The sequence below is a fragment of the Asterias rubens genome, chromosome 4, assembly GCF_902459465.1.
Source record: "Asterias rubens chromosome 4, eAstRub1.3, whole genome shotgun sequence".
In the NCBI taxonomy this organism is placed as follows: Eukaryota; Metazoa; Echinodermata; class Asteroidea; order Forcipulatida; family Asteriidae; genus Asterias; species Asterias rubens.
In genome coordinates, this window is record NC_047065.1 from 18,771,157 (window position 1) to 18,792,728 (window position 21,572).

General features: G+C 36.9%; 1 protein-coding gene across 5 annotated transcripts in view; it reads right to left on the bottom strand.

Annotated features, from left to right (window-relative positions):
- Window positions 1-2,550: 2,550 nt before the first annotated feature.
- LOC117288811 (calbindin-32-like) overlaps window positions 2,551-21,572 on the bottom strand; it is a 50,274-nt gene continuing 31,252 nt past the window's right edge. The window contains exons 5-13 of one of the 5 annotated variants that reach the window (XM_033769656.1): window positions 16,550-16,606; window positions 15,351-15,419; window positions 14,260-14,315; window positions 13,389-13,428; window positions 11,430-11,480; window positions 10,628-10,648; window positions 7,193-7,249; window positions 6,083-6,157; window positions 2,551-5,588 (exon numbers count right to left, since the gene is read on the bottom strand). In XM_033769656.1, coding sequence (XP_033625547.1) covers window positions 5,457-5,588; window positions 6,083-6,157; window positions 7,193-7,249; window positions 10,628-10,648; window positions 11,430-11,480; window positions 13,389-13,428; window positions 14,260-14,315; window positions 15,351-15,419; window positions 16,550-16,606 — 558 coding nt within the window. In that variant the 3' untranslated portion in view covers window positions 2,551-5,456. Of the gene's footprint in view, window positions 5,589-6,082; window positions 6,158-7,192; window positions 7,250-10,627; window positions 10,649-11,429; window positions 11,481-12,756; window positions 12,784-13,388; window positions 13,429-14,259; window positions 14,316-15,350; window positions 15,420-16,549; window positions 16,607-21,572 lie in introns of all 5 variants that reach the window. The other 4 variants (XM_033769658.1, XM_033769660.1, XM_033769657.1 and 1 more) reach the window with 4 other exon arrangements.

Here is a 21,572-nt window from a genome sequence, read left to right on the forward strand (position 1 = left end):
TGTATGATGGCTTTAATATGTCCCCCCCCCCCCCCCCCCCCCCCCCGGAATCTAGTGCAGCTGTGCAATCACGTGTTTCCAGACAAAGGATTTGCATATTTTCCCCCTTTTTGTTGCTCTTTGTTGGGGAAATAAATGAATTATTAAGGGACATCATTCTCATGTCTTGCAAAGATTACTATTTTGTCATTCAGTAACTTGCCAACCCTGCGCAGTCTGCCAATTAAATTGTTTCAAATAACTGAATTATTTATTCCAGTGATTCAATATTATGCTGATTATTTCTAAATGTGTGCAAACAGTCCGGGATTTAGCATAATTTTAATCAGATTATTGGGAAGTTGTATGTTTTATCAGTAAGTATTGTATTATTTTTTAAATGAAATTCTGGTTGAATCACTGCAGTTATTTTCAGGAATCTGGAAGCAACAGCAGCTGTCAACGAAATAATTAACTCCGTTTGTAAAAAAAACCTTAAAGACAAAGTAAACCTTTAGTTTGGGAACCGTTTGACTGTATTAATCGTATGCAAATGTAAGTAAACAGTGATACTAATATTCCATTTCAAAAGGTGAATGCGTTTTTGAGATATACCCTTCCTTTAAGCAATGGGGTACGTTAAGTTCATTTTTTTTTTTTTTTTTTTCATTTTGATAAATTTGTGTCCTTCTGCACTCTTCGATGCAATAGTTTCACATACGAAGAACATGATTCGTAACTATCGATTACAAAAGATATTGATCAGTTTCGATCTTGAAGCTGATCGATCCATAAAGTCGGAACCTATTATAGTTGCAGATGTGATTATGCTTTCTTAATACGATGGAGTGTTGGCATACAGCCATAGTGTCTCACGAGAAAGATACTGGGCTAGTGTATAGGGACATTATAGATAAAAACGAAGACCAGTGGCTTCCATTTTGAAAAAAATACTTGTCCTTTATCTTTTCAAAGGACAAACTTGTGATGGCAGGATATTGCGTCATAGCACCTTGTAAACCATTACATGGTGCTAAGGATTAGGTCTTATATCTCAAACTTCGTCTCATTCCTTGCAGTAATAAATTATTAATAATACTTGGCGCTTTGTGTCCTTTGGCAGCAGGCGCGTTTTACATACGGTTATTAGCCAATATCTTTCTCATGACATACTTTGACTACGTTACAATATTTTTTATACGTGTAATTATGAAAGGCGCAGTTCCCTCAATATTGTTTTTTTTTTTTTTTTTTTTTTTACAAATGTGACAAAATTTAATGAAATCTTCAATATTTGGACGCAACGTGTATAATTTGAAAATGACGTTCAACCCCTGTGAATTCACAACATATTTATCCACCTTTTCTTATTTCTCTATCCGAAAAGTTTTTGTTCTATTTTATTTCCACGAAAATCTTTCATCAGTCACTTCATCAAAATCAAATCGAAGGAGCCCGTATGAGATGTCCATACTACGGGCAATAATTTAAGTAGCGCATGGACACTGTGTAGCTATTATGTGGGAACTGTTCTCTGTCTACAAATTGAAGGTTAAATTTAAAGAAGAATAAAACTACAATTAGGAAATCAGTTTTGATGGTCTACACAAGGTCTTGCTCTAAAGAGTTGTATAAAATTATAATTTATTTCATGCATCAAAGGGCAAGACTAATATGATATTAACATGTGGCTTGCTGCGGCTAGAGCTTGTAGATGAGGTAAAGGTTTCAAGGCAGTGGACACTAATGGGAATTACTCAAAATAATTCTTAGCATAAAACATTACTTGGTAACGAGTAATGGGGAGCTCCCTCTGAAGTAACATAGTTTTTGAGAAAGAAGTAATTTTCCACGAGTTTGATTTCGAGACCTCAGACATAGAGTTTGAGGTCTCGAAATCAAGCATCTAAAAGCACACAACTTTTTGTGATTTTTTTCTTTCATTATTATCTCGCAACTTCGACGACCAATTGAGCTCAAATTTTCACGTGTTTGTTATTTTATAGGGTTTAAGGTTAGGGTTTGGGTTAGTGTAAGGGTTGGGGTTATTGGTTAAGTCTTTGGTTGATTTTGGCTCTATATAAATTCCCTCTGATTGATTGATAAGCTCAGAATTAGGGCTAGCGGGGTTAGGGCTAGGATTCGGGTTAGGTATAGATTAAGGTTATAAAAGGATGGTTTGGATAAGGTTAAAGGCTCGTCTGTTACCTTAACCCTAACCCGCATCTAAACCCTAATCTGTCTCGTCCAAACCCTCCTTTTAAACCCTAACCCTAACCCTAACCCAAATCCTAACCATTATCTCTTTACCTTACCTAACCCTCTTCCGAACTCTTATCTTTGTTTTAAGCCCAATCCTTAATTACCCTCGTCCACATTTTCATTGTTTTAAACCCTTATCCTAACTACCTGATCAAAACTCTTGTGCATTGGTTTTCTGCAAAGGTCAACAGATGTTGACCTTGTTTTTGAAGAAAAAGGGACAAAATCAAGCTATTTTTATTCTATCTTTTTGAGGCAGGGAGATACAAGTCACAGGACCAAAATAAAAGAGAAAATAACACCGAAGTCTGAAGATTTAAAGACATCATTTTATTCCGCTCACAACAGCGAGAAAGGCAACTCGCCTAGAGTTTGTTCGTCCTTCACATTTACAATGATCAAAAAAGATAAATAGTATTTACTTAGATTTGTCAAGGTATTCCACATTGTTTCCATTTTGATGATATTGTATACAAGTTTACCTTTTAGCTATTGTCAATACCTTTAAACACGGATTACCAGAAACACATTTCATGTCGTTAACTTTCTAAACTGGGATTTCTCCTGGCTGCTTTGTGTCATGAACCTTTTTTAACTGGGATTCTCGGAGATGACTTGGATGCACTGATACACACTTATCATTAATCACAACAGGAAAAACAAATCATGTAATAGCAATCGTGGTTTTGGTGAGCCTGAACTTTGTCCTTAATACTGACCCAAGGTGCCCCTATCCGCTGGCCTCAGGCCGTGTATAGTTTCATCAGTTATTTGCCACTCCCTGGATTATTCACGTGTTTGCGTAACTAACGAGATCTGGGTGGGACAGAAAGATGTGCCTCGCAAACGAGGTTCATAAGCCTCGTTTTCAGTGTCCAGTCATTATCTTAATTACACACATTCAATTTTGTGCATCCCTGTAGATATACATGTATATATAAATTTTCTTTCCTGTAGTTAAGAACATCCAATAGACTCTGTACACACAATTCCTTATGGAGTACACCAGTCTGAGAATTCATATTTGACCTTTGAGTTTCCACTTCTGTTTTGTTCTTGGTCTTCATAGGGTATAGTGAATGTGAAATCAAAATGGTACTATACTTGGTTATTCTGCGTATAAAGGATTCCACAATAGCTTCACCGTTGTCAATATTCCATAAGTTTACTCCGAAATACAGTGAAGCTTAAAATGTTAATACATTTGCAAAAGTTACGTTAAATTTAAATATACAATCACTCATGTTTTATTATTTTAAATTATACACGAACTGTGATGTTAATTCCGAATCCATGTCACTAATGTGTGTGTGTTAGATGATTATAAAAGGTTTAGAAATTCTACATTTTACAACATAGGTCTATAGGCTGTGAGAGGTCCCAAGACACCATTACCGACACTCGGGAAAACCCGAGAGAAGGCTAGACCCCCGACTCTATGGAAACGTCACTGCTGGCAGACGTTGTAGCCTCGGGCTCAAGGCTCGTTAATTCATTCAGGCGCCCGCATCTTCCATGTGAAATGAGTCTTGTGTGCAAAATCTACAGCTCAGTGTCACCACGGCGGAAATGATGGCGAGGTTGAATTGTTGTACGCTTACTGTAAATTTATCAACGATAATGCATCTAATAGCCTTCCCTCCAGTTGCTTCATCAGCAATTATTAGTCTTCCCTCCAATCGCTTTGTCAACATTTTGAAATTTCCAAGATTTTTTTCGTAATCCTGAACTCCAAAGCAATTTCAATTTTCTTCGGCTTTGTTCGTTAGATATTTTGAAAATTTGTGCACCTTAATGATTAACCGTTGTGCTTCTGAATTTACTTTGAGCAAACGGCGACCAATCGTGAACCTTAGTGTCTTGAATATGCGTAACAAGCTAATAAACACACACAGTGGTAGTTTTGAGTGATAACTTCAGCATGGCATGCGCCTTGTAACACATTACATATAGAAACTGATATAGGCCTACATTGAATACCCTTCAAGGAAACAAAGTATCAAATGCATACAAAATATTATGGAATGATGATTCGTGAGGAATGAAGGGACAAATAAATTCCAGTAACCTGGCTGCACTTTGAGTGTTCTTTATTCGCAGTCAACATTGATTTCATTTAGTTATGATATCACTATAATGGGTCACATGACACCAAAAGTGTGTTATACAAGAGTCTCAAAAACAATAGATCGTTGTCACGAAATGTATACAATTGTGCAAAACGGGCGTGTGTGTGCACTACTGGTTTAAGTTGGTTGAAATTGGTATACACTCAATCTTGGTACGAAACCATCGGAATGTGCAATTAATTCAATTGATCTGGAAAGTGATTTGAATTGTTACACTTTCGCGTCACTAGTTGTACATGTGGGAAATAAAATAAGTTCAGTATATCGTTATAAATTTTGTTTAGAAAAAAATTAATTAAACACTTAGAAAGCGATGGGTAAAATATTTTAATTTTTAAAAGTACACTTTATTATGCGCGACAACATCAAAACGGTGCAAAAAAGGTATAACTGTGCATAAAAAGGGAATTTTGAGAATGTAAAAACAAAAGAAGGTTTTTCCAGCTTTCTAATGATATATATAAAAAAAAAAGTAATATTAACAATAATGCTTCAGGTTCTCGCAAGCTGTGCGAGATTTGGCTCTGGTATGGTACAATCAACGTGAGACTTTGAATGTCCATCAAAACTAGCAACTGCGTCAAGCAGACCAAATAATCGACTTGTGCACAAGTAGGAGATGACGTCACTTTATTTGAAAGAACAAAGCCGCCCACTCAACCAATCAGCTTCTATGATGATCGCTAATTATACGCTACAATATTAAATGCTGAAATCTAGTATATTTATGCAACTCAAGGCCTACAATACCTAAGATAGATAAAAGTTACTCTTTCCAAAGTTTATATTAATATTTCTTATATCTTATGTATATCAATGCTACAATATTAATACGAAAAAACATGAGAACCGAATAACCGGCTGGCTGAAACGTTATATAGTCGATACTATGTAATTTTGAAGGCAAGGTGCTACATGTATATAGCTAGAGATTTATAAGTTAGTGTCATTCATAAATACTGTAAAGTTTTTCTTTAAAGTGCGTCTATTCACTACGTTATCTACCCACAATCCCTTGCGTCTAAGGAATCGGCAAAAAGTGACGGACAAAAATGTGAAAAGATCAAAAGTTCAAAGGTCGGGTGACTATGCGTCCTCGGTCGTGACCCCTAGAAACATCTTGAGTTCATTCTGTGAGATCTTTTCGTCGTTGTTTTTGTCCACCATTGCCAGAATATCCTTGGAGCATTTTTTTAACGTCTCCTCCTGGCATGGCCCCTGAACATGGATAATAGATGAAAAGTTTATTGCATTTTTGGAATTTAATTGAACAGATTCCATGACCCAATTTCATAGAGCTGCTTCAAGCATAAACAGTAGCTAAGCAAACCAAAATATGGTTACCAAAAAATGGTTATCAGCCAAAATACCATATTATGTAACTGTTATCCTGCCTAATTTGGTAAGCAATGCAAGTTATTTTGGGGGAACTTTTTCTATTTCTCTCCACAATTTGATTGAAGAAAACGAGTAAAACTATCAATAGTGGATAGAAAAGGAAAAATAGAAGAAGAAGAGCAACAACAACAACAAATTAGAGAGGGCTTATCCATTTAGCAATAGAACACATTTTCTGTAACCAAAGATTCAATCTGTTAATAAAGCATTACAGTACGACACATGATTCTAAATAACAAAGTGTCAGAGCGTTACGTTCAAATGAATTTAAAATAACCGTCATTTGTTTTTATTTATTCTTTTGTTTGTCTTACCGGTTCTGCATGAATAATCACCAAGTCCTTGAGGAAAGCAGTGAGTTCGTCACCACTGATAACGTTGTTGTGATCCTGTCAATGACATAACCAAAAAGGCAAAAATAACTCTCAACGAACATTCACCGCAGAACTCAGGAATTCAGATAGACACTGGACACTATTGGTTATTACTCAAAACAAATGGTTAGCATAAAAACTGACTTGGTAACAAGCAATAGAGAGCTGTAAATAGTATAAAACATTTCGAGAAACGGCTCCCTCTGAAGTAACGTAGTTTTTGAGAAAGAAGTAATTTCTCACTTAAATAATAGAATACTTCAAGCCTGAAGCAATTTGTTGTGTATCTGTAACACTAAGTTTCAGAGAGATTTTTTCATTCAGAAATAGAATTTGTAATATTATGAACGGTATCATTGAGTTTTTTGACTAAAATGTTTTTTTCTCTTTGGAACAATGCTGAATAATAGCTCTAATACTAAACAGATTTGAAGTATAATGCGAAACCAGTTTGGACCGTGTGTACCTTAAACCAGGAATAATTTGGATCAAGATGTTTTATTTTAAAATAAAATGGTGGAAGTAACTATAAGAGAGGTTTGCGGTATTACGATGTGAATATCTCTATTAAGTAGTGTTGGTTCTGAAGAAAAGACAGTTGGAACATTACAGAATTGGTTTTGCTAGCAAAAAACGTTGTTGTCAGTGTAAGCACTTTATATAATCCACCATATACTAAAACTGACAAACCTGTAGAAGTTTGAGATCGATCGGCCATTTGGGTCACGAGAAAATAGTGAAAAAAAACGATTACAAATTTTGCATTGCATCCGATGCCAAAACAAAAATTAATAAAACGCTCACTGAGCGATAAACTCCAAACGCAAAATTAGATTATTTATTTCTCATCAAATATGACATTTCAGACGGAAATATTTCAAGGGATGTTTTCTACTATCATCATCATCATTAGACCGTGTAAGTTTGATGTAAATTTGTGATCTTCACGATTTTTGTTTTTTACCAATTCTGTAACGTTCCTCACGCCTAAACGTTTCAATCAGATGCTCTGATTGTCTTCATGCGAAACGAATGTTTTACTCAACTTACTTTGTCGTAGTAACTAAAAACTCTCTGAAACTCCTCATTGGACACCTTCACCTTCTTCTATTAAAAGACAAAACATTCAAAAAGGCTCGTCTTAGATTATGTTAATGAGGTGTCTCTAAAATACACTGAGAAAAAACAACTCCCATTCCAACCACTTTTGATCCAACGGAACGGTATTATTTTGGTTCTGAAATTCCGCATCGCCCAACAAACTAAGTGAAACTTTTTTAAACAAAATCATTTGATCTGGATTTGAGTTTTAATCCAGCTGATTTATTGTCTACAAATGTTTGTAATTAGTGTAAAGAAATGCAAGGTTACTATTAACCATCAGCGGTGCAGTATATGGCAAAAGCAACTAGTGTAGCATGGTGCCGACTTTTGTGTTTTTAACTGATTTGTGAAAAAGTAGATGTAAATGGCCCAAACCCAAATTGCTCTAAATTATAAAAAAGTATAAAACACAAATTGTTTATCTTTTGGAGAGATTTATAACAAAATGAAATAAACAAAGTAACAAAATAAGAATCAAATAATAAGAGAAGACTTTTCGTAAATGAGTATCATAAGATATAGTCGAGTTATAGAAATATGGATATATGTGTATGAATTGATACAGGTTTCCACATGAGGTGCATTGGTGAGCAAGTATAATGGAGCACCTTCAGACATGCAAAGGACTAGGTAAAGTCGAATGCGTGAAAAGAGTGACCATTTACCACAGAATTTACTAATTAGATATCTACACATAATGAATCTTGATAAGAAGTACCATAGTTTAATTCCAAACTGATCTTTCATCCCAAGACATTTTAAAACCTTTTCCAGAGTCTCCTGATTTTATATAAAGCCCAACATGTGCAACCAATTGCACTGAGTGATACGAGCAATGGATGCACTTACGCAAGAAGAATATTAGAAGAAACGCGCTAACTCGTTTCAAACAACGCGTGAACTCGTTTCAAACAACGCAATTTTCCGACATTGAAGTGCGCATGACATATCCTTATAATATGTCTGAATAAGTGGTTTTGGCTTTTCTGAAGCTCCGTAAGTATCAACTGGGCATTCATTTCAGAGTGTAGAAAATTGTCCAAACATCAACCTTCTTTAGATGGCATCGGTGATAACAAATATTAATGTTGACCTTGATATTTGGTAAGACACCGTCTAGATTTGGCAAGGTCGTGGGTTCGAATCCTACTCGAGTAATATACCTGTGATTTTTGTTCACATAGCTTCGGAAAGTACTGAGTTTACAGTGCTTATACCTTTTTGAGGACTTTCATTTTTTAGGCCAGATTGATAGGAAAAGTCTTGCGGGTTGAATGCCTAATATGAAAACGAACTCAAACCGTGGGAGTGATTGCCAATGGCATAAGAAAAAAACACGAGCTGTCAAGTTTTTCTTCTTCTAAATTGTCCGTTCTATCAGTTCCAACAATGAGTCCGCTTCCAATCAAGCCCACAGTGGATGATGAAAAAGTGTAAACGCAGTTTTGTCATACTTCACAAAAAGATCTTCGTTTATTGATGGGTTTTAGAGAGACGCAGTAGGCGTACGACTCGGGAAGATTGTTTTTATTATGTTCACAGAATAATCTCAGAAAGAGTGCATTCCTTTATGTCTAGATTTTGTAACAAAAACACAAAGTGTCTTTTTTTCTCTCGAAGTCAGACAGACTAGCTTTAGATCACTTAATCACGGAACAGCTTTGTGTTTAATCACGAACAGTTTTGAATAACTGTTTTTAAAGTAGGCTCACAGATCAATCCCAGACTCTGAAAGAGTGCATTCCTTATTTCGTAACAAAAACCAAAAAAAAAAAATCACAATAAACTATAACCTTTATCAAGGTGATCTCAACATGGAGGCTGTTTACCCCTTTTTACAGCCCCCCCCCCTTTTTGCTCGTTACTACGGAGTTCTAAAAAGGCCAAAGTGGATTTGTCGTATATCACTTACCACATTAGCGACACGTATCATTCAGTCGAATAGGAAGAGAACCTATCTACGGTGCTCCCGAGGGGACATGAACACTGTTTTATCATTATTCGTTGAGAAAAATTAACAAGACAGGGGTATGGGACCTTATGCCATTCCTAAAACCATGCACCTAAAACCTGTCCGCATTCATGCAGTGCACGGCACGTGTAACGTTCGTTTAAGGCAAGTAGCTAATTTAAAGTGCAAGTCTAATTTCAAAACTACATTTTAGCGTTATCAATGGGACTGTGTGAATTGTTATTAATACTTGGAACAATCAGTAATTGCACATTTTTATACACTTAGCGAAATAATTCGTGAACATTGCACAGTGGTGATACACAAACAATCTACGCACCGAAGCAGACAACAGACTAGTGCGAGTTTAACACACATACAAAAACAACACAGTTTTAAAAAGCATGTGAAGCGATAACTCAGGTTAATGTTAAGCGCATGAAATCTCAACAGAAGAATTAACTGCGAATGAAAAACAAAATAGAACAACGGAACGGGAAGCCAGGGTCAGGAAAGCCAAAAAAGAAAAGAAAATGAAGATATGACGATACCATGGGCACAGGATACCCATGCAAATGACTCGGAATGCCGAACGGCCCATTTGCTTTATGTCGACAAAGACATACTTTGTCGACAACGACACATTGTGTCGACTGTCGATCGACTCCACATAACTCAACAAGGCATACACTATTTTTGTATTTCGTAGCCCATGCTGTCGACGTAAGGCTTTTTATACAAACATCCTTTCGGATCGACACTTCAATCGACATCTGATCATGTTTGCATGAATGAATGAAGGTTGGTATGCTAAAAATGTTCAGAAAACAGATTTAAAAGATGCAAATTGTATGGATAATTACTAGCAGGAAAAAGAAAAAAAGATACCCAGTCTGCAGAATTGCTCAGATCGACAAAGATTGAAAATATGAATGTGAAGATACCCCAAAAACCCGGAAAATATGAATTTAAGGGTTTTAGAATGGGAAAGAAGTAAATATTACAGTTATAAACTAATGAATTATTTGATAAAAGGAGCGGTGGTTAGAAACTGTATCTAAACTCAATCATGTCGTACAATAAAGTCGAGTCATATATACACTGAATTGGTTTCGCTGAAGACCTGTGTTTTACAGGAAATCGGAAGACACATTCGGCCTTTACACTCTCATAATGTGAAGTTTCAGAATAAGGTTTTTCTGTGAATTTGGTGTATCAAAGAGTCGTAGCGTTTCAATTTTGGTTATTGTACATGTAAATATTATTCTTTGTATTTAGCGCCATGAGCACTTTGTTGGATTTGTGCGCTTTATAAGTTCTTATTATTATTTTTATTATTATTATTAAAGTCTTTGCACAACGCGTCGTGTGCCCACAGTATACGACTGTTTGAGTCTCGATAAATCGCACGCTATACCTTATGTACTTACTCCTTTGTCTCCCAGTGATCCCTGGTACGTTCATGCACGCAATGACAGAGCGCCATACAGACAATGAAAATGGAATAAAGACAAAACAATAAATAAACAGAGCAGTCAAAACGTTGATTTTTTCAAAGTTGATTCCCCCTCACTGTACCCTTATGGGTTGGCAAATTGGTAGCCTTCACATTGGTGAGGGAATGTATCAAATGGTAACTCGTGCCCACCATCAATGGTATCTGTATTTTGCCTTAATGACATGCATTCAATCACATGCATACAATAAATGGTTGGCATAATACACTATAATACTTACTCCAACGTGAACCGTTTCTGATGAGGGGGGCACCATGCAGTTGATCCCGTTAAATGATTTGCACACATTGATTCTTTGTTTTGTTTATATATTTTGGCGCCAAGAAACCGGATTTTGATAATAAACGATCAGCCTCGCAAACATAAACATGATTAACATTGCATTTAAAAAAGACACGTGAAAGAACTATTGATGAGTCTACACTGATCCCTTGTAACCGTCTTACAATGACGTCACAACGGGAAGAAGGGTACCAGACCAACAATGAGTACAACGTGGGAAGTATATCTGATGAGTTGACATGGTAATAAATAAAAAAGAGTTGAGGATGAACATAAACCCGTACAGGAAAAGAACATGTGCCACAAACTGAAAGATATTTTAGTTTATTTTTTTCCTGTATGGGTTAAACGGAGATGTTTCGGGCGGTTTACAAGAATGGATGGCACCGGGGTCAACTCGACTCGACTATAGAGGGGGTGGGTCAACACTTACTGTGGGTAGAAGGTGCTTACTTGGATCGGGTAAATTACCTTGTAACAGAGACTAGTAACATGAATATAAAACAAGATATCAGACAAACGTTACACGATCTTGTGTCTATAGTGCTGATGATGTAATAATAAGGAGTTGCTGGCAGTGAACAGACAGGCCGATTGAAACAAAGAGAGATAATTTAATAGTCAATTCACGGAGGAGATCGGAGTTTTTGTGAGGTGTGAACACTGGGGGCCACGTTCACAAGTCTGCCATTTATGTAAATCTATAGATGTTTATAATTTTTGCTCATGATTTCAATGTTGGATTTGTTTGATCCCTTGCCATTTTGCCGCCATTTTTATTCTGGATTGTATGCAGGGATCTTATGCACACTGTCTGTCTCGTTCGTGTAGGATTTCAATGGAGTTAACAACTGTGTATAATATAGTTAAGATGTGTCGTTAGGTATCCATGTACCAATCGATCTAACATCTGACTCAGGCGGTATGCGCACGCATTATGTTTTGCATAATAATTTGAAATAAGAAACAAGCGTGTATGACTCGGTTTTTGAAAGACATAACGACGGCAATTCATAATACAAAACATGTGTCGCGCACATAAACTGCAGGGGTCAAAGGTCAAACCGTGACGACACTTTGTCATAATTATCATAATTGGTGTCAGCGTGTTGGAATAACGCACCAGTTGAAACTGGACAGCTGTCCAGTTTTTGAATGGTAAAACTACAAGAAAACATTTGTAGCTTACATTATTATCAGAGTGTTTATCACTGCCCCAACTGAGTGCCCAGAGAGTACGACAGTGAAATGTCAACTTTTTAAACATTTTAAAGTTGTTTTTCATTGCAAATGCTTATTCTTGATGCGCGGCCATCATACAGAATCTACACAAAGGCCTTGCTTGGGCATATAGCAATTGGTATTGAAGACTGGCATAAAAAACAAGCGTCTGAACACATATAGACAAAAACGTGATATGGACGCTGCCTTCGATATAACTGTAACTTTCTCTGAGAAAGATTGTAACAAATCACCAACTTCCACTGCTATCCTTCACAAAAACAAAACATGCATGGTGCACGTGCCTGCATCTGTTCAAACCACTCTCTTTAGAATGTCAGGGTACCAACTATAAAAACAATTGACCACCCCCCGAAATGGTGGAAATATGAACGGGCCTCATTGGTCCATAAATAGACAAAAACAAAAGAGGAACGTTCAAAGAAAAACTTAATTGGCAAGATTGGTGTGGAGAAGCAATATACATAAAAAATAGGGAACATTGTCGGAGAGAGGTTCATGTTTCTATACCAACCCACCTCTAACATTGCTTCCAAAAACGAACTCTGAAATAAGAACACTGACTTTGTTATTTAAATCAAAACAAAAAGTTCTCAGAACATTTGCAGATGACCTCGGCTTTTGAGGATAAGAATTCTTTTTTTAAATTAGACTCTTAATTGGTTAAGAGTCACTTATTCAAGGAGAAACAGCAAAATGCAGACCGGAGTTTGTTGCAATGAAACAAAAACTTCAATGACTTCCACTGATTGTTAAATAATTTCGTCAGTAAACAAAGTAAATCAAAGTAGTTTGAAACCGAAGTTGTCTTGAGCAATGTTAACCCTCGTGGAAACACGTATTACTGCCGAACTTTAGGAGTACACTAAACCACATGAACCCGAAACATGACATGCTGCTGTATCAGGTTTATTTCCACTCTCAATGTTTTAGGAGATGATCTAATTAGCATAGTTTTTTAGGTCAATCGAGATTCGACTCGTAAAAGACGTAAGGGGATTGACGTGCCAAAAATGGGAAAATTGTAATCCTGGCACAGAAACAAATCGGAGATGGATGCCTCTTCGCCCCTAACCTCAAATATAGCTCTGTGCAATATGCAAAATATATGCAAATTTACAACCGTATGGTTTCCGAACTTATCACTTACCTCAAACTGCAAGAAAATGTTCTCTTTCACAGGCACCAGTCTGTTGATGGGAATAAATACAAGTCACGTCGGAGCACAGTGTCTATGTGTGCGTTCGTTTAGCTTCCCTGGGTCGACCCCGGTGTGTGGCGGTTTTTGTTTCTAGGACGAACGTGTGCAGATAATTACCCACGTTTGTCCTGGAAAAAAAACCGCCACACACCGGGGTCGACCCAGGGAAGCTAAACGAACGCACTCTATATGAAATATACCAGGACATGTTCTGTACGTTTTTTTGAGCTTCCCAGGGGCTTACTACAAACATGGCATTTAGCCAAACTGTCTCGTTGTCATATAAAAAAGAAGTCTGTCCTTGTTTTTAGATTCCCATAAGGAGAGAACAGCATCGGTTATCTGATCTTTGATTTTTATAGATGAAACAACGTAGCAAGCAGTCAGTCACTTCTCATATTGTCATCATGCCGAAGCAGGCGAAGCCTTGATGTTATACAATAACACAAAATCTATCACAATAAACTTAGTCAGTAATCTCACAACGAACACACAAAAATTGGACTCCCATAAATGGCCGACTGCGTTTAGTCGACGAGGTAAAAGGAAAACCGTGCAATTTCGAGGCATGTTTGTGTGGATCATTGTATTCTACTTTTACAATAATCTTTCTACACATATGCATTTTATAACAAACGGTTACAAACGCTTTTCAAAGACCAATTCGACCGATCCAAGGCAACGTGTTCCTTTAACTATCTTTGAAATGCTTTTAGTAAGAAAACCCGTGCATGAAGCAACTTACAACAACGATATGATATATAAATAACAGAAAAATGTGCATCTGAACCAAACAATAATTCACAAAATGAAGACTTACTTTAGCATTTCTTTGAAGCTTAATTTGTTGTCTTTGTCGACATCAAACAATTTGAGCTGCAAAAACACAAAACAAAATGGCAATCTGAAAAATTAACTAAATTCAACAAACCAACGTTAAATTATATAGATGTTTAGTTTGCATCAGGGATAAATAATATTAATTTTGGTTTTACCCATATACACCGATAGCACTGTGTATACTAGTCAGCACTTTCCCGACTTTTGTGAAAAACATCACAGACATATTATTCGGGTTGGATTCGAGCCCACAACCTTAAAATATTATGCTAAAAACATCATAATTTTACCTTTATATCAGAATTAAGTTCTTTGACAAAAACCAATCGAAACCCTAAGCTTAAGTCAAAACCACAAAGTCATACCTCTGAAAGAAAATGTATACAAAAGCAATAAACCTCAGATAAAAGGCAGCCTTAAACTGGAGCGGTGCGTATATGACACACATTTTACGTCTACTTTACTTTCGACTCGGGGTAGTACAAGTCCTGAACCCTGCTTTTTAGTTTGCAATAAAGCACATCATTTGGTTAGCATGCAATGTACTTTGCAAATGTATATAGCTTTCCGGATGGCAGGTAAAACTTACGACTTACGACCGTGGTTCAACATTAGTTTAGATTAAAAACACATGGAATTAAAGGTGGTGATGTTAAGGCAAGCGCCTGTCTCGTGTTTTGAATAAGTAAAAACAACAGACAGATAAATTTAAAAAAGTGCACTTAATGGATATCAAATACAAATGCAATTTACACCATTATAATTTGAGGCTAGAGGCTTGTAAATGTTTTTCGGACAATTTTTCGGACTTTATCATTCGAAAATTGAGTAGGATATCACAAAATTGAGTTCGTCGTTTTCTTTCCTCTTTAATACAAACGATCAGACTCTCCAAATAGTTATTAGAATAATTATTATTGTGAAGAAATCTTAATGACTGTAAATGACTGTTAATTCAGTTTGATTGGTATATCATGACTGTAAATGACTGTAAATTCAGTTTGTTTGGTATATCGTGATTTTACTTGACTGCAAATTCATTTTGTTTTAAGAGAAATTACTTCCACTCACCATTGCGTCTGTGTAGGTCTGCAACTTATCGTCGGCAAGTTCTACGGTACTGAGGTCCTTCAAAAAGTTCTAGAAACAAAGTCAAACAAAAATTAAATAAATTTAGAAAATTCTTTCTGTAAAAGTAAACCCATCAGAAAATATTAACAGCAAAAAGGGAAAAACTATTTATGAACAAAACGAAATGGAATAAATTTTGGACTGTGCATTTGTATATCGAAATTGTAACCTTTAGGAAAACTAGCAAATTTTTATAGAATAAAAGCAAATTAAATCAAGCATTTGTAAACCGACAGTTCTATTTCCCAACATCAGATCCCGGGATGATGTTATTAGCCCCCCCCCCCCCCCGCCCCGGCTGCAAAACTGCACATTTACTTTGTTGATGTCATTAAGTTGTAGAAGACAACGAATATAATTTTGGTTGCTCCCACAAACTTCTAAAATTCTTCCACTCTTTGACAATTACGTCAAGATGGTTGGTTAGTGTAATCTCTGCCAATTATTGGATAATTACTTTTCAAAAGACACGGAGATTTCTCATATTATTCAATTCAATTAAATTCAAAAACATTTACATCCAAAATTCTCAATCAATACATAATGCAAGTAAACAAAGTGAATTTTAGGAATTTTTTGGCACAGCCAAGTAAGCGCAGCTTGTGTTAGGGAGTGCACATACAAAAAACAATCGCAATAGAGTTTAATATATGCAGAAAAGAAATAATAATAATGACAATTTATAGCCCCCCCCCCCACCCCCATTTCCCAAACTGCCCTCACTTTTGTTGATGGATATTATTTTGTGCGCATTACAAGTTTTATTATTATTATTATTATTATTATTATTATAAACAATATTTTCTTTTGGTTGCTCCCACAAACCAACAAATAAATTAAATACCCTTTACTCTCTTTGACATTACATCAATAAATTGTTGGTGTAATCTCTGCTAATTCTTGCAGAACAATAATTTATGTTCAAACGACACAGCAGGTTCGTTGGTAAATCCCATCACCGTAAACAACACATCTGGAAAAGGTGAATTGTTTTTGCTCTGCGAATTTGCGTCCAGGGTTCTGAATCCAGACGTAGGCATCAGCCGTCTGGTCCAAATGCTAATTTGTGTTCAGTCTGTTTGTTTAGTCCCGTCGGGTGGGTGGGGGGGGGGGGGGGGGTTCTCAGAGAGTACATTTACCTTAAGCTCACTCTTGTCGATGAAGCCATCTCTATCTACGTCATATCTTAACCAAATCTAGAAATCGAAATACAATATTGGATGAGTTATGTTTGTTTACAGGGAGTTGATGAAATAATACAATACAGTGAGTAGGATTTTGGAACTATGGTAGGAACACCACAATCTAAGAAGCTCAATTAGCGGTAATATTTGGCAATAAATCTCAAAAGGTGATGTAGGCCTATAATAAAAGGGATAAACCGACATTTCAGTCAGTATGATCTGATGTCTTCAGGAGAAGAAAAACACGTGGTTATCGGAAAATGCGTAGAAATCAACGGTAGGAAGTAGTGACGAAACAAACATTCACATTAAAGGCAGTGATGGACACTATTGGTTATTAATCAAAATAATTATTATCATTAAACCTTACTTGGTAACGAGTAATGGGGCGCTGTTGATAGTATAAAACATTGTTAGAAACGGCTCCCTCTAAAGTAACGTAGTTTTTGAGAAAGAACTAATTTTCCACGAAAAAAAGGGGTAACCCTGGTGTTTCTGGTTTACATTGCAAGCACCCCTGTTCACGGGTTTCCCGGGCTTGCGAGCTACAGTGATTAAGATAACTGATAAAGCACCCTTGGTTTCACTATTAGTAATATTTTATGAAAGTAATAACAAAGCAACTCCACGCCATTTCTCTCTGAATATGAAATGAGATAATTTAACCTTGGATGCAAAAATCTGAAATTAGGAGACATCACGAATCACAGGTCTTTGCTTGCAAGTCAATTAACATTTGGATGATTACCAAACACTCTGCAAACAGTCGAGGCTGACTGAACAAACGAAATGGGCAATGGGACTAATTAATTATGCAGCGTCATTAATTTATGCAGCGTCATTAATTTATGCAGCGTCTTATTTATGCAGTGTCAGCTGTAATTTAAATATAGATTATACTATTCCTCTGCAGGTCTATACATAGAATGTGCAGTTCTCAACATGTCACCTGCAACACAGATTGATCTTGTCATACATGGAATAATGCACACGAAACATCTGTAGACTGGTCCCCTGTCTGTATCCACGAACTATCTGTAGACTGGTCCCCAGTCTTTATCCGCAAACAAAAAGACATATTGCTTATATTTTGATAAACTTGCCGCTCGGATGTTCAGGCTAAAAGGCACTGGACACATTTGGTAACTGTCAAAGACCAGTATTCTCACTTGGTGTCATCCTAACATATTATTTGCATACAAATCTGTGAAAATTTGGACTGCTGGGCCTAATGTTTCATTCCAAATCGTTTTAATCGCAACCTATTTTGGTCATAACTTCATGATCCAGTCAAGCACTATTGCTGTTGCAATCACATCACAGTAGATTATCATTGTGCTGTTTATTCAATCATCCCTTCACCAAAACACCTCCCAAGCTATTGGCATCCGGACCTTACTCGCAATCTTTCTATTATCTTTTTGTATGGGGTCTAATTAGATGTAAAACGGGGGCCTAATTGCTTGCCTTCGCCATCATAAAGAGACGCGTGCTGATCAAAAATTCTAGATGGGGGTGATTCGAAACGTGCGCTAACTGAATAATAAGAATTCGTCTAGAGATGTTGATGATGCAGCAGTGAGTGCCTCTGCATGCCTTTAGTCTCTTGCTATAGGCTGAACCTTGGAACCAAATTGGAGGTCTTGTCCATAGCGGTAATCAAGCATAGACGTGAACAGGCCTTAATTTATCTAATTGTCATTGGGGGAAGAAAGCGATGGCTGACAGACGGCAAGTGACTGTTTTATGTCTCGAAATTATAATTCGAGACGGTTCGAAATGGTTCCAGTACGAATTTCATCATCCGTAAGCTTTGAGGCTATGCAACTAAACAATAGCATTTTGCCCCTACCAATCCTGTAGTACCTTTACACCACGGTTTTGCATTTCCGGGTGCTCATTATTGACACTGAATACCTTCTGATAGCCTTTGAAAAATAACCTCGAAAAGTGCACCATAATCAGAAAATAAGCACCGTGCAATTCCCTCGCGTATTAAGCAATGTTTGTGCATATATATTGCATAAAAAAAATGAAGGGAACAAAATCACGTACTGTAAAGGCAGTGGACACTATTAGTAGTTACTCAAAATAATGTTTAGCATAAAAACTTACTTAGTATTGAGTGATGGAGAGCTGTTGGTTGTATAAAACATTATGAGAAACGGCTCCCTCTGAAGTGACGTAGTTCTCGAGAAAGAAGTAATTTTCCACGAATTTGATTACGAGACCCCGGAATTAGATTTTGAGGTCTCGAGATTCCATTCAAATCTCGCAACTTCGACGACAGTATTGCGCTAAATTTTTCACAGGTTTGTTATTTTATGCATATGTTGAGATAAACCAAGTGTGAAGACTGGTCTTTGACAGTTACCAATAGTGTGTCCAGTGTCTTAAACGGGTATCGCATACGGAAGCATGCGGGACTTTATAGTATTTGATCCTATGCAAAGCCCCGCCCCTCCCAATGTAGAAATTCGAGGCTGCGATATTTTAACGTTACATACACGACCGTGTACAAACTCATGTAAAAACATTTCGCGCACAAACAACACACAATTTTACTAAAAGTATGTTTATATAATATAGTGTCCATTATAATAGACAGTCAATAATGGTGTTGTTTTAAGACCTTACATGGTTGAGTTCATCTGACAGTGAAAATGATGGATAGAGCAATTCACTTAAAGGAACACGTTGCCTTGGATCGGACGAGTTGGTCTATAAATAGGGTTTATAACCGTTTGTTATAAAATGCATATGGTTGGAAAGATGTTTTAAAAGTAGAATACAATGATCCACACAAATTTGCCTCGAAATTGCGTGGTTTTCCTTTGACTTTGCGAACTAACACGGTCGGCCATTTATGGGAGTCAAAAATAAATGGCCGACCGTGTTAGTCGACGAGGTAAAAAGAAAACCGTGCAATTTTGAGGCATGTTTGTGTAGATCATTGTATTCTACTTTTGCAACTTCTTTCTACCCATATGCATTTTATAACAAACGGTTTCAAGGACCAACTCGATCGATCCAAGGCAACGTGTTCCTTTAATCGGTACTCAAATCCATTATTTCACTGATACTGACAAGTGGTACTTCAAAACAAAACAAGACAGTCTTTACGCCAGCTGCTGTTATCTCAAACAAGGGGCGTGGTTATCCCACGCAATGGCAGGAACTTCGCGGGAGGTTAGGGACATGTCCCCCCAAAATGATGTTCCTGTCCCCATATTTCATTTCAGTTCATTTAATTTAATAATTTCGTAGGTAAAGATGTAAAGTAGAGAAAATAAGAACGACGGAGAGAACATACATACACATAGGAGAGAAGGAGAAGAAGAAAAAGTAGCACCTCTGATGGATTTTAAAAAATTAAGCTAAATTACTATTGAGTTAATCTCGAGTTAATCTCCAAATGAAGTTTGAAAATTTGACATTCACAAATACCGAATAAAATGTTATTTTATAAGATTTTATGTATAGTAGTTTCACTTTAAACAAATTTTTATTAAACAAAATTTCTATTCTATTCAGATTATATTTTACAAACATAGGATCGCTAAAAAATAAATGCAAATGGAAGCTACAGTGTAACTGGCCGAAAGATGCCCCCTAGCGCACTCCATGTGTCCACCTCATAGTGTAACCAGTTATGCCCTTGCTGCTCTTACCTCTTTGCGCGCAAGTATAAACGGCAGAAAAGAAACAAATATATAGGATTGGGTAATATAAAGCAAAACTTTATGTTCTATTGAGGCCTCGAAGTTCTTATACTAAAGAAGATTGGAACAGGATGCGCTGAATTTACTTCCGAACGAGGACGCAGTAACGTAGAGCAGTTTCCTCGTAAAGAGCTATCGATCGAGAAGGCCTTAAGTGTGAAATCCCTGAGCCAGGGGAACGATGTAAGAGGTCATGGAGCAGGGGGACGAGGACGGGGCTCGATCAACGGGGTGTGCTTGCTTGCACTCATTTTGCGTTCAGAGAGTGGAGCAAAATGATTAAATGCATGCACAGTCACTGATAATGTGTGCGAGAAATTCACCCAGTGCTGCGATGTTATATCGGGCAGTTTTTCGCTTGTTATAAGAACTGATCCACACAATGATTGGGAGTATGATCCAGAATATGACTTGTCTTGTTTGCATTCTGTCATTATTTAATCTCCAAACCTTATTATTGCTTTAAATTATTTCTTTTTCAGTAAAGTAGTTAACTCTTAAACATGCCGCCGTCACTTGACTGCTATAAGAGCCATGTCACACGAGGCATTTACAGGCAAATCAGTCTCAGGCAAGAAAAAAACCCATTAACATTACTAATTTCCACGCAGAAGACTTTCGAGGATCTTCCTCAAAACTACGTAAATAGAGAACACAAAATACCAGCCACATCTGCTGCTATCTGGTCACAAAGTCCTTCCGTCATCTTTCATAACAACGTCCCATGAGTTTACAAACATAATCATTCATTACTTTACATCTGATCTTTGCAAATTTTTGACCAGCACACCTTTTTTCTTTTTTTATCCGTGGACGCTCATCTTATGTCCAAGTCTAATTATCCGATTACAAATCCACCGCCCGCAGCGGCTGAATCTACTTGTAAGAAATTGTGACACGTGTCTTGGCGGGAAAATGCCACTTAATTCCCGCCGAATTTGTTGCTCGTACGAGACTTGGTCCAATCAGTCGACATCAGAGCGGAAGGATTTGCAATCGCCATTTTATACATGCACGACCAGAGTTCTCTTGTGCAGCATGGGCATATGACCTTTTAACTGAGTCTTGTTGCTCCTTGAGACGCGGGCGGTGCATCGTTTCCAATGTGTAAACTGCCTGAGGGTGGCCTAATAAACAAGGGCCACCTTGTAAGCTGATAATGCCATGAACTAAGACTTAGTATAGTCGCAATTTATTAATGCTGCGGCCATTTTCTTTTTCATCCGGAATATTTTGAACTGTGGCAAGGGAAAATA